Source organism: Erithacus rubecula, assembly GCF_903797595.1.
Source record: "Erithacus rubecula genome assembly, chromosome: 8".
Taxonomy (NCBI): domain Eukaryota; kingdom Metazoa; phylum Chordata; class Aves; order Passeriformes; family Muscicapidae; genus Erithacus; species Erithacus rubecula.
This window is the reverse complement of record NC_136659.1, coordinates 18121327-18135444: the sequence shown is the minus strand read 5'-3', so window position 1 is coordinate 18135444 and position 14118 is coordinate 18121327. Positions and strand designations below refer to the sequence as shown.

Below are 14118 nucleotides of genomic sequence, written 5' to 3'. Positions count from 1 at the left end.
CATGAACTTTTTTTGTGTGTTATGTGACTAATTTAGTAAACTCACACCATTCTAGACCATATTTAACAGATTAATTTTTGTGATCATTAGTATATCTTTGCTATATCCTGAAGCAGCTGAAAGCAGAATTATTAACCTCAACTTTTATTCAATTTACATGTAAGTGAACTACGATTAACTCTACATAAATTAGTGTAAATTGAGAGGAAATTAAGCCTTCTCTTATCAGAAGATCCTTTTCATTCAAAAATGAGCTGAATTTTTGTACAACCTTGAAAACGAATGGTAATAAAAACAGCATTGACTGTAGCTTTCCATTCCTGCAGATAAGAGCAAGATGTTAACCAAATCTTGTCAATTACTCCCCATGTTTTTTTGTCCAAGTTGATGAAATTTGTTAAGGGAAGAACGTCAGCAGAAAAGGGGTGGGGTGGGGGGGAGAGGGAGTAGATTTAGCAATTTCCACAACAGTAAAGATGACTTCTGAGTTCAGAATATAAGCTGGGGAGGGAGAGGAAATAATCTTGCTCCTTTGTTCAGCTCATGATTTATTTTAAAATATTCTATGCTATTCTATTTTAAAAATTCTATTCTCTTTTGCTCTTGCAAATAAAATCAAACAATACTTTATAAAGCTATCAGTGGAACAAGGAACATTTTTCTTCAACTTACAGCTATGACTAGTCAAGTGTTTTTAGGAACTAAATAGTTGAATACATAAAAATGTTTGAGAAAACAGGTCAAATGCTAAACAGATTGGCACTTCTTTGTTCATAATCAAAAAGACATTAGGCAAGTATGAAGAAGAGTTTCAAAATGTCAGTAAATGTAAGGATATCAAAGATTTTTTAAGCCAGCAAGTTAATTGGTATTTTGATCCTTTTGAGGAACTGAACAACAAAATGGATGAGCCAGCATTTTTTCTCCCTTGATGTTATTAAACAAATAGGTGTGCTTCTTATCTGCCTGTTCAATAATGCTGTTTTGTAAACTCTTAGCAGGAAATATGAGGACAAAACAATCAAAGGCAGGGAACAGACCCATTCAGAGTTTATCAGGTGGGAGGTAAACAAAAGATAAAGCTCTGTCTAATGTTACTCTTTACTGTCTTCTGTTTTCATGTAGAGCAGGTTATTTGCAAACCTGGATGTAGTTTATTGGGTTAAAAAACAGATGGTGAGGAAAGGGCTTAATTGTAACTCATTCACACAATGTTTCCTCAGCCAAGTATATTACCATCTGTTTTTTGTATATAAATATACATATTCTTTTACTTAAAGTGGGAAAATGTAATCTGCAGTCCCTGTAAACACTCTATCTCTGTCAAGTCTTATACATTTTGTCTCCTTTGGCCCTGTCTTGCACTCTGTGACATCATGCATCTGTCTTGTGTTTTCTATGAAGCAGCATGGCCTGTCTTTCAGGCTGGAATCTCAGATTTTAGGTACAGGTTATTAACTTGGTCAGTCAACCAGGTGTGCCTGACATGTGGGGTCCTGTGGTGATCATGCAGTGCACAAGAGTTTAAGAGAGTTGTGCCTTCTCGTGGGGACCTGCACTGAAGGTCCATGGATGGAACACTCCTTGCACTGAAGGTCCATGGATGGAAGCTCCCCTGGAGCTTCACATGACATGATGTGGTGTGCCAGGTGTGTCCTCACCTCATATCCTCCAGCTGGATCCTCCTTGTGTGTGACATATACTGTGCAATGGGTTGAAAGATAAGGGACTTGGTAGGCCTAGGTAGGTAAATGTTGTCATATTTGTAATGCTTCATCAGCTCATAGGAATGTATTGAGCACTTTTGCACAAGTTTCTTTTAAGGATTGTGGGTTTTTCTTCCCTGCCTGTTTATGTTAGGCATTAAAGTTTTTTGTACTGCATTACAATGCAGGATAAACTTTTCCTATAAGCATTACCTATTCCACAGCAGCCAGATGATGTTACTCAGATCAAACACTCATGGCAATGTCAGCGCTATTACTGTAACAGTGATTCCACTGAGGCTGGTTCTGCTTTTTCAATCTCTCAGGTCAAATTTGCATAAGGTCACTGTTAGTACACATGGTATACACAGTCTCTAAACCACATGTTACGTTTCTCATGACTACATAAAGCCTCATTGGCCATAATAAGTCACATTTTACATGAAGTGGAGGTAGGAATAAAAATTGGTCAAACATTACAGAATCCTGTAAAACATATAACCTCAGTAAGTGATTTCTTCTAACACCAAAAATTCAGTAGTGATGCACTTGCTTATTACACAAAATCAGGGAAACACTGAATTAAGTTAGAAGTCAACAGATTGTCTACAAAAAAAGAGTGCTTTCTTTTTAAATGATGCATTTTTAATGCAAGCCTGCTTTTAACAGTAAACCTGCACTATGTCAAAGTTCATAAGTGATTTTTGTAAACAAAATTTTAGCATTGCATGATACTTTGATTTTACTGTTTCTGGTTCCAGGGCTGAGAAGGAACAAATGGTTTTGTGATATGTAGAATCTTCCTACTGTTGCTTGTGGTCTGGCTAGAAAGGGATTTTTTGCCTCATGCTTTTCCCATATTATTATCCATTATCCATCTCAAGCCATTGCGTTTTAGGACAAAGATTAGTTTTAAAAAGAAAAAGGGTTAATCATTACTGTTTTGAGTTAATTATGTAGAATTGATGCAGCCTTTAAGTCTGGAATGTGAAGGGAACTTCAGTAAGAGACACTGGTATAGCAGTTAATGGTGCTGTTTAAATGCATTTTATGGAACAGTTCCACAGTTTAGCCTTTAGGGAAGGGTGGGAAACTAAACCACTTGTTTACAATCAGTTTATTTAATCTGAAACCACCAAGCTAAAATGCTTGGTCCCTAAACAGATAGTTAATGCATAGCATCTCTTGGAAGTTTTCCATATCTTAGCATACGTGGAAGTTTTTAGCATTTAACCTTACTTCTGCATGTCCTAGCTTTGCGTTCTGAGGTTAAATTCAATTTTTTTTAAATGTTGGTTTATTTCTAATGACTGGTAAGTACAATTAATCCCATTTTAATGTAAGTTTTTTTCTGAAATAGTATTCACATCAATGAAGAATAGTATGTATTTCAGAGTAAAAAACACTAGTTAAGAAATGCAGAATTCCAGAGTTTCATCAGATTTGAGAAATCAGTTCTTCTGAGGGGAAATTACTTTCCTCTTGCTTACTCTTACTGCTACTGGGAATATGATTAGTCAGGTACTTTTAGGAAACATGTAGAAGTGTGTGCCATGTGTAGGAAATTTTCAAGCAGGATGTGTAACCCAGGAGAAGGATATATTTTTGCACAAATATGTGCATGTTTATGAAATAGCGCATGAAACACTGTAAATTATATTTTTAAAAATAACAGTATAAGTATTGGTTTAATGTAGAACAACACTGAAATATTCCAGGCTACTATATTTCATGCTGAAATAACAAATGCAAATATGGAAATGAAAAGGTAGAGTTGTGAAATTTTCATCTCATTTGAAAGCAAATGTGATTTCTGGCTCTACTTTTCAGAAAATAACTTTCTTGTTTCTTGGTGATACATTGCAAGTAGAGGTCACTCTGTGATCTCTGCACAGTAGATTTACATAAGTATGACAGAGATGAAATTAAACCAGTAAATCAAAATTAGCAGTTGTATATACCCCAAAGCTTTTTTTTCACACATATTCTCTACCATTTCACAATGTACAATATTTGCAAGCTTTCCCCAGATACATAGAGGCAAAACATTTTACCTTCCTCTGACAGTTTCCATAGGGTCCATTGCTGTACAAAGATTTAAAATCAGATAGAACATGTGAATGACCCTGCGTGGTACATTCTGTGCTGCCATGCAATTATCCTGAGCACATAATGTCAAACTACTGGGATTGTCTCTAGTTATGTGATTCAGTCATGAAAACAGGCACTAAACCTAAGTGTTTACTTTACCCTCCATATATGTGTAACTCACATGGCTATCTGAACTGGGTTTTGAAGCAAACAGCAATTTACTATGAGTGTAACTTTCCTCATGTATCTGTCAGCTATATGTTGAAATTGTATGCTGCCAAAAATTATTTGTGATACATTTATTTTAAATCTGAGTTTTATTAGTGCAACTCAGTACCATTTATTTTGTAAAAACTGGCATCACTAACTTCAGTAATAAGATGGAAGAAATGTACCTTTTTCTTTTAAATACACCATGTTTCTCTAAACCTGCTGAAAGGCATGAGTTGATATTTTGAAAGACTTGGCTTAAGAATTTGCAATATCACGTCGTTGAGAAAGTCAGTGCATTAAAAATAACTCAGTAATACATAATCTGCTATAATTATTCAAAGTCAGCCATGTCTCCTGTTGGTGAATATCTATGTCTCTGGCCCAGAACTTATTCCAGTACTTCTCACTTCAGATGTAATTTTGTTCCTGTTTAATCTTAATTGACTATTTTTTTGGTTCTTTTTTCTTTCTTGTGACAACTGAAGCTAATATCTAGAGATTAACTGCAACTAATATTTGAAAATCGTGCTCTTCTGATTCAAAAAAAAAAAAAAGTCTTGCAGCATTCTAAATTTTCTAATTGCTTCTCCATGTTTTCTTCAGTATAAGGTGGGATATTTTCTTGGCTTTGTGTGGCACCAGAGGAATCTGTCTTTGAGATTCAGTGATCATTTTCTTCTCCTCATGTTTTAAAAAACATCTGATGGCTCTTCCCCATGCTAATAATTAGCAGAAGGGTTTGCTCAACCTGCCAATTCCTCTCAATCCCAATGTAAATAGTTTAGCACCTTTAGAAGTATAACTTAATACCAAGACAATGCATGGCAGTTAATAAGTGAAAGCTGAGTTGGCAGTTGTTACCATGTAACAGTGTACTTGTGCCAAAATAACCTTAAATTTGTAAACTAACTGGCACATGTTCTTGCTGCTACTTAATGTAATTACTTGCAAGTAGGTTTACTTAAATACTATAAAATCAGTATTCATTAATGCATAATGGCTTTAGAGGTAGGAAGGATTGGTTCTTAATTCAGTTCAAACATGTTTGCATCCCTTTTTCATTAGCTGTATGTTATTTTGCATAATTGTTAGGGACTGTTCCTAGCAAGGGAATGTGGAAAAAAAAGGCCATATTGTTTAGTATGGGTCTGCTTCAGACTCCTTAAATTAACCATAATCATTCCAATTAATTGTTTATCCTAATCATTTATATGTTCAAATATCTATTCATGACAGCTGTATTATGATTTATGAAGACAACTGAGTGTAAGGAAGGATTGGTCCATTAATTCCAGAGATAAAGCTCAAAGCTAGAGAAAAATATTGGAAGTACATCCTGATTGTCAATTCAGTTCTTTCTTTGTCACTTTGCAGGTATTACTACCTTGCGTTCAAGGCACACGAGACTCCCCTTGGTAGCAGAGAAAACTGTCTTGCCATTTTGGAGAAATCTAAACTAGACAACTGGATTCTTGGGAAAACCAAGGTAGACGGTACTAACATTTCCTCAAGGATAGTATGATTTTACAAATAATGTCGGATAATGGTTCAAAAAGGTACTGCATGAATGAACAAAAGAGGAAGGCATTTGCTCCAATTAGCTTCCCAGATTATGGAAGTGTCCTTCCAAGCCAGCTGAGTTAGTGCTGCAAGAGGAGGGATGCATTGGGTACCTCCCCAAAGTGTATTCAGCACAGGGCTGCCTTGATAAGGACAGTATTTTTGTCAGGGCCTGCTGTTGTAGTGACTTCCTGAAGTTTCCCATGTTCTTGGTCATGACATGGCTGAAATGTCACAATTTGACACACCCTGTGAGCCTGGTTGGTACCGTTATCCTTTCATGGAGTTTCAGGTAAGTTCCTTCTTGCTCTGTCAAAAGCCTTTGTTGATGGTTTAAAATAAAGTGAATGACTTTTTTTAAAAGGATGCTAGGACTGAGAGTTCCTTTACATTACACAGAGTAAAAACAGTGAGAATTTTCTTGCCCAAGACCCAGATAAAATGTCAGCACCCCTAGGATTTACCTCCTGAGAGAGAATACTTTTAGACAATATTGTCATCTTTCAAAATTGTTCATGCCTGAAAAGATCTCGCCATCCAATTTACTTTGTAAAGGGGGTAAATGTGGGGTTTATTTTCACAGGATCACAAAATATTGTGAGTTGGAAGGACTCGTAAGAATCATCAAGTCCAGCTCCTAAGTGAATGGCCCATACAGGGATTGAACCCCAACTTTGCTATTATTAGCACCATGCTCTAAGCAACTAAGAGCAACCAACTTATACCCAGGGTTAGCAATGGGGTGATTATAATCAGTGGAATAAGGAAGTTCCACAAGTACACAAGAGCAAATAATTGATTCACAAGATTGCTGTGATATGTACAATCAGTATTTTTCTAGTTTTCTCAGCAATGACACCCTTGAATAGGCTGCTGGAGGAATAATGAAAAGAGAATACAAGAGGTTATAATACTGATTGTATTACTGATTTTTTTTTTTGTTGTTGTTCCATTACAGGTTTTTCTGAAGTATTACCATATAGAGCAGTTAAATTTGTTCCTGAGAGAAGTTATAGGGAGGGTGGTGGTCATGCAAGCCTATATCAAGGGATGGCTTGGAGCAAGGAGGTACAGGAAAGTCAAAGATAAAAGAGAAAATAGTGCTATTACTATACAGTCAGGTAAATGTTCATATTCCCTATTTTACTGAATGTCTTTGTATTTTAATCAGTTAAATTGCATGTACATTATTTATTTATTAATTACAGTTTATTATGAAATCTAAATGACTGGACATGTTTTCTCTCCATTTGATGCAAGTATTACTGATTTACTTCTACAGTGTCATCTTAGCATTTCATAATGTCTTTATTTAAATACTTTAGTATTTTGAATGTGATTCCTGTGCATAAAATGAAAATATTGTTAGGTATGTTTATAATAAAATGCAGCCCATAATTGAAATGCAGTAGCACATGTCCCTGCCCATATACCAGAATTCCAGATAGGCATCAAAAGATGAGCCTGAGAGGCTGATTATCAGTAATTTAGCAGACTTCCTTGTAGTGATTTGGGGAACTGTGTGAGCAAGAATGATGATGCGCCTTTGTCTTTTAGGTTAGGACATCAGTGAGCACATGGCGACAATTAAAATTTGAATGAGTGAAGTGGTGTTTGAAGTTGTGAGGATGTGAATATTGCAGTCATGAACCCAGAGTTCAACATGTGGGTGGGTGGGGAAGAGCTGTTGGGGGTGGGGGCTGAAGTAGTCATGGCAGGAGAAATGAAAGTTTCAGCACATCTCTGACCCTGTAGACTCTGTAGCACTTCCTTAAATAAATGTAATTTCCAGCACATGGTTTTGTATTTTTAGCCTGGAGAGGATATGAAGCTCGCAGGAAGTACAAGGAAATAAGGAACAGAAGAACTGATGCTGCTATACACATTCAGGCAGGTAATTAAAACAGTATTTCAATTGCCAACACCTATTTTTCTGTGAGTGATTTTGTGTATGTCAGTGTTTATAGCCCAAAAAAAAAAAGAAAAAGTTCAAGCAAAAGCTATCAAAAACATTACTTTTGATTATTTTTGCTTCAGTGTCAAATGACATGAGTATCAGGCAGGTATCAGGCACTTTGGACCTTTTATAAGTACTTCTCTGTGAGCAAAATATAGTAATTAAAAGATCTTAAGTTAATTCTTGGCTAAAAGTGTGGATGGGAGACTCTAGACATACATTTTTCTGTCTTTGTTTGGAGTGCTGATCTTGGCAGGTTGCCAGGTTTTTGTTTTGACTGCTTGCTGGGTTTGCCAGCTTTGACCAATCTTTTGACAATCTGCCAGACTCCTATGCAGCCATATCAATATGAATTTGAATAAACTTTAAAGAGATTATTGGAGGAACAGGCCCATAGGGCTGTGTAAGTCTCTAGTAGAGAGCAGAGTACCATATGGCACAGAAATCTAAGAACCAGCACTCTGAATGCTGTGAACTCAACGGTGTTTTCAGATGCTGCCAATATGAAGCAGCCTCCATATGATGCAGTGCTATACACCTTCTCTGTCCAACTCCAGGTTTAAAGACTGTGACTGATAAAAAATTATTGTAGCTAATGTGTTCACAGATAAACCAAGATACCACTTCTGCCAGCTTCCTGTGCTACAATTCCTTAGACTTTGTCACCTCTTGTTCTATATCTTACAGTCTGAAATCAATATGAAAAGTATTTGTTTTCATATTCTTTTACTTATTCTCAAACCATTCCCAGTAAATGAATTCATTTTTGTGTTATCTAGTTACTACTAATTACTACTACTCTGAATTTAGGTGTCACTGTGACTTCCAGATTTAACAGAATATTATTTTAGTTATTGAAAGGAACAGAATATCATTAGCATCAAATAATAATTTGTACTTTTGCATATGTACTGTTATGTAAAATTATGAAGTTCTAGGGTTAAATGCAGTGTATTCTATTAAATGAAAGAAATTTTTTTCTTGTGTTAGCAACAAGCACTGAAGGATTGCACAAGTACTTTCTCTTTCTTCCTCCCCTTAGTGTTGTCATTTTCAGTTATTTTCATGATAGTGCAGAGAGTAGATCTTAAAGCACCCCCCTGCCATTATTTCCTGGAGTATTTGCTACCTTTACAAGTATATACATACCTGGACTTGATTACAGCAGCCTTTTGTTGAAGAAAGAAAAGTGAAACTGTTAACCCTTGACTGTCTCACTATTATCAGCTCCTTAAGGTGAGAGTTACCTCAGGTGCAATAGGAAGCTTGTGTATAGCATTATCACTTGGAGAGTGCAGGGGACATTCTGCCTTAGAGTTTTATCCAGACAGAAAGATACTGATGTATTATGCTGTTAGCACACGTGGCAGAGATTCAGAGCTTTGTTGCTTTGTGCCACCTTTTAGACACTGTGTTGAATATGGCAGAGCACAGGCAGTGGGAGTGAATTTGGACACTGTTGAGCCCTCTGAACCTAATGCTGGAGGAATGTTGTTAGTACTCTTCCCTCGAACACACAGAGTGTTTTCCTTTGTAACCTGGCTCTTGACTGTTCCAGTGATCAGCCTGGGTGAATAAACATTAAGAACTACAGGGTTAAGAGTGACACAGTGAACCTTTGTATTGCTTAGGCTCCTCCTGTCTTTGGTACTCTAGTAGAATGGGAATAATAATAACAATAACAATAGTAATCCTCAACACTTTTTTGTCTGCCTTTGGAAACTATATCTAGGACTTCTTATTGGAAAATATTTCTTGTGCAGGTTTTCTCTTCTTCACATGCTAATTATTCTGTGTTTCAAATCAAAGCTTGTACTTACTAATCATGGCCATTTTCCAGATTTTAAAATCACTCACAGTTTTGGTGTTGTTTACATAACATTACACAGTCCAAGTGTCTAGTGACATGGAGACAAAAGGTGCTCTGAATCTCTCCCTTCCTTGTGCGTCTTACAGTGTGAGTGTAGTTCAAAGCAGCTTTCTAGTGAAATGGTTTATAGTCACCTTTGTTGTTTTTTTTTTTTTTTAAAGAGCCATTTCAGGCAGCGAGATAAATTGTTTGCATTCGTCATCCACATTAGCAAAACCATATAATTAAACTATATGTACTTCCCTCTCCTTTCCCTCCCCCCTGCCCCGCTCAAGCAGGCCTTGGAATTTAGGAAGCATTTGGCTTACATGTTTCTACAGAACAGCGCATATTGAAATTTGTTTTCCTTTCATCTCTTTCCCAATAAAAGCAGCCGCTCAGCTTATCCCTTTAGCTTCCTCAGAACTTCCTTTCAGAATTCCCGATCTATTACAGCACATTCACATACCAGAAACAAGATGCCTTTTCATGCTGTCAACCTTTTTCATCTGAAATGTAAATTAATTCTTGCTGGTACGCTTTGACAGAGATCAAAGTAGGGGTATTAACCTTATTGGGCCTTCTCCTCATCAGAATCAGTTCCAAAGACTGCAAGGGTAGTGTTAGGAGGCCAGTCTTCACTGTTATCTATGGCCCTCCTCCAGGCAGTCCTCTGTCTACAAGTCAGCATTTCAAAGGCGCTGATTTCTTTTGTAAATGACCTTATCATTACTTTAAACTGTGTGAAAAATGATTTGCCTGAATAATTCTTGCAGGATTATCCTGCTCATTTTAATTGTGGGGGGACTTCATTCAGGTTCCAGGATATTGTTTAAGTGGTTTTGACAGCAAGTGATCATAGCCTGATAAAAAGGAGGAACACAGCTCCTGATTGGAAACCTCTTGACTTGTTCAGATTGTTCATTTCTTGCGAGTCAGTCTTTGAGGTAGTCTGCATTTGCATTTTAAAAATAAACAGATGCCTTTCAAATACATGAGCTGGTGGTCTGGAGATCTCTGTGGGCCCACCAGTTCACTATCCATTGGTGAAATGTTGGAAGAAAAAACAAACTTAGAAAAAAAACAACCCTCACAATATACATGAGGATAAAATTCCTGAGTGTATAATATTACAAGAAAAAAAGTCATTATTCCAGATGGGGGAAAACCCTCACTAGGAATCAAAATATTAGTGAATTTAAATTAAATGAGGAAGAAAAAGCTATCCTACTCCAGCATATCTCTATCTCAAGTTCTCAGAATACACAGATGTTATTAGACTCATGGCTAAAATGGTACACAAGGTCTTTCCTCCTATCTCTAGTCACATTTTCTCGAACTGTGCAGGTTAGAAATTGCTAGTTTTTAACTCAGAAACAAATTGTAGAGAGTGATTTTGTGTTAAGTGTTTGAGTTGACAATACTTTGCACTTCTGAGTATTTCTTTGGAATTGGAATTGACAGTGTTTCAATTCACATCTATATAAGAGGGAAAAATATATTGTCAAGGATTTTTTGAAATTATTTTGCTAGATTCACAGCTGGTTTGTATCAGTGTATATCCATTGAATCATCTGACTAAAATGTTGCTTCATTGATTTACTTCACATGCAAGTCCCATTAAATGTTTATTTTAGAATAATTAGAATTAAGAATTAATTAGAATTTAAAGTAACAGACAATACAATTATGAAAGTATTTTTTCTAGTTATGATAGCACGTATTTCCAAGCAGTGTGACTTGTCCCGAAAGACTTAAGGGAGGATTTTAATCTAGTTATTTTATTTGTGAACTGACATTGCCAAAATGCCAAATGAGTGGTGCATGCAATTCATTTAGATCTGAGGTGACATCACTGAATTCATTTTAATTAGGTCCACTTTAGCCATCTGGAATATACTGTGCAGCTCTGGTCAAGACTGAGTTTAACTATGCTTCCAGAGGTGAAAGGCAAATGACTAATCCACTGAGCCACCATCTCCTCCTCCAACACGTGCTCACACACTCACCATATGTCATATTGTATTAGAAAATTCTTTATCAAGAACTCTAGATTTGGGCTCTTTTCCTTAAATAAAAAGTGATGGGTGTTCAGAAGGAAGCATCCCCTTCTAAATTGCTTTCTTTCTGTAACTTCAGCTGATGCAGTGTTGTTCACATGTCTCTAATATGCACTTCTGGCAAAATTTACTCCATTTTATGAAAAAAAAAAAAAAAAAAGAGGGACAGAGAACAGCTGCAATTTACTGGTTTACATTTATAATAAATGTAAGCTTTTAATAAAAGCGTTGCCTTTGGGACTTTCAGCAGCAAAAATATAATCTTTGTAGCAATAGAAGACAAGAAAGTATTTTTTGCATATTTATTAAACTATTTGTATTACTATGTATGTGTGTGTGTGTGTGTGTGTGTGTGTACTTGGCTAATATCATTGTATAGGTCTAAGAATTACATGAGTAAAATGTTCCAAAAACTTCTAAGCACTTGATAAATATATCTAAAACAGTTTTCTTAAGAATTTTCTTGAAAATTACTCTGAAATAGCAGATCCATTTCACTTTTTTAATATCAATAATTTTCTTTCTTTTAGCTACAGTGTCAGTGCAAAAAATGTTGAAGACATGTTTCTTCTAATGGCAGCTGAACTGATTTATTGTCTTAATTACACAGTCAGAGTAAACTAGACTAGTTTGTACAGGCTGCACAACTTTGGTTAACTTTACTCTCCCATCTCATTGTGTTCTGTATTTTCTTACAGCATCCAGTAATTCTTCATGTTTAGTATGTCTCTAGTAACCATTAAAGACATAATGCTCATATGCAGGCAGCATTTTAGAAAAGTGAGATGGCCTTATAGCTTTAAAGTATGGTGGTTTATATTCCATCCCTGTCTCTGAGCTAAGCACTGTCAATGGTCAAATGTCTGACTTTTCTCCTGGTTTTAAGGAGAAAAAAATGGAGACTATTCTTACTGGATTTCATGCTAAAATCAAGAAGGGACAATGGACAATAAACTCTCTTCCTTTTCCTTGCTGATGTTGCCAGAATTTCATAGTCATCTTCACTTTTTTATTTGACCAAGTCTCAAGATCAGACTGTGGTACATGGTGGTTACAGCATCAAGCCTGACACAGTTCAAGGAGTGTTTGGGCAGCTCTCTCAGGCTCATGGTGTGAGTCTTGAGCATGGTCCTGTGCTGAGCCAGGAGTTAGACTTGGTGATCCTTGTTGGTCCCTTCCAACTCAGCATATTCTGTGATTCTGTGAACTCTATGTCCAAGGGTTGATGTGCATCAGGGACACCAGACGTGGTGACAGTCTTAGTGAGTCTTGCTAATGGTCACTGTTTGTTACTGATAGTTATGGCTTGTACATGAGAATTCATAACTTCCTTCTCATAATGCTTCTGCTGGAGAACATAGAAGGTTTTTTCTGCTATTAAACATACATCACCTGATATCCATCTAAGGGGTGAAAGGGGGGATGTGTTCATGGCACCCAACAAAGGATGGGACTCTATGCCTTCTACTACTCATTAGAATTAATTTGGCATGGAATGAATAATCTGATTCATGGGCTCTGATTTCTTTCTGATGCTGTAGGTAAGTTGCTGAATACTCTTTTAACTAGATAAATTAAGGAGGTGATGTGCTGTTCCTATCAAATCAACTACTTTCTCTTTAGTAGGCATGAGCCTTTACTTCTGAGTTGCTGTTATTTGCTATTTTAGGTGATATTACAGAATAAAAACATGTATGTGTAGAAAAAATCTGCTTCATATAATTTTTAATGACTGAGAATTAATTCTTCTGCTGTTTAAAACTACTTCATCTCCTTTCTTTATAGTTCTTTCATAGACCTGTGATTGCTTAGCTTTGATCTTTTTACACTGTGCTTCACAATTTGCTCTGTAATCATATATTTCCTGTGGGAATCAAAGGGAAAATGCCTGGACTTTGCCTATCTGGAATTGTGCAATATTGTGTGTAATGTATATTTCTTTGGTATTTAGACCTTATAAATTTGTAACTGTAAGACACAGTTTCAGAATCCCTGAGGTAAATAGATTCTTTGTTTGCTAGGTGCTGAAACTGACAGAAAACTCTCTTTGTGTGAGAAATGATCACTACAAGAAGTAAAAATTCATGTCCTAATTTGTGGCACATAAAGCATTTAACTCCAAGTTACTAATAAAAGTGTTAAAATTAAGTTCAGTTTCTATGTTGCTTTTCAGATCCTGTCATCTTTGGCTATGTAAAGATCAGGGTTAAAGCTACTGTTACTGGAAAGTTTGGAATATAGACTGAATAAGGTGAAAATGAGGTGACAGCTGGTAATCATTCTTCTTCAATGATGCAGTGATTGTTCATGGAGCAGTAGCAACATGAGTCTGCTAATTTCACACTCTTTGAGCCAAGTGCTTAGTGTCAAAACCAGCACCAGTCAGTAATGCAAATTGCTGTGATGGAGCAGCTTCCCAGCTTCTCAGACTCCCCCAGTAGAATTCTCTGCATATGCATTTCTTTTGAATCATTATAGATCCTGTTAATAAATGTTGAAAGGATGCAGTCCTACCAGTGCTTGATGAAGCTTGTGAGAGACTTAAAGAAGTTTGTTTACCCCATACTTCAGTTGTTCCAGGAGTCAAAAGTAGGAAAAATACAGCCATTTACCTTTCAGATTCAAAATAATGTGGAAGAAAGTTAGGAACCATGTTGTGGGAAGATTATGTTGAAGAGAAGT

At 36.3% G+C, this 14118-nt stretch overlaps 1 protein-coding gene across 1 annotated transcript in view; it reads left to right on the top strand.

The window, feature by feature from the left end:
* Positions 1–14118, top strand: part of MYO3B (myosin IIIB) — a 184181-nt gene that overhangs the window by 116104 nt on the left and 53959 nt on the right. The window contains exons 28-30 of the mRNA XM_079310943.1: positions 5385–5496; positions 6529–6691; positions 7384–7464. Of these exons, the coding sequence (XP_079167069.1) occupies positions 5385–5496; positions 6529–6691; positions 7384–7464 (356 nt within the window). The remainder of the gene's footprint in view (positions 1–5384; positions 5497–6528; positions 6692–7383; positions 7465–14118) is intronic.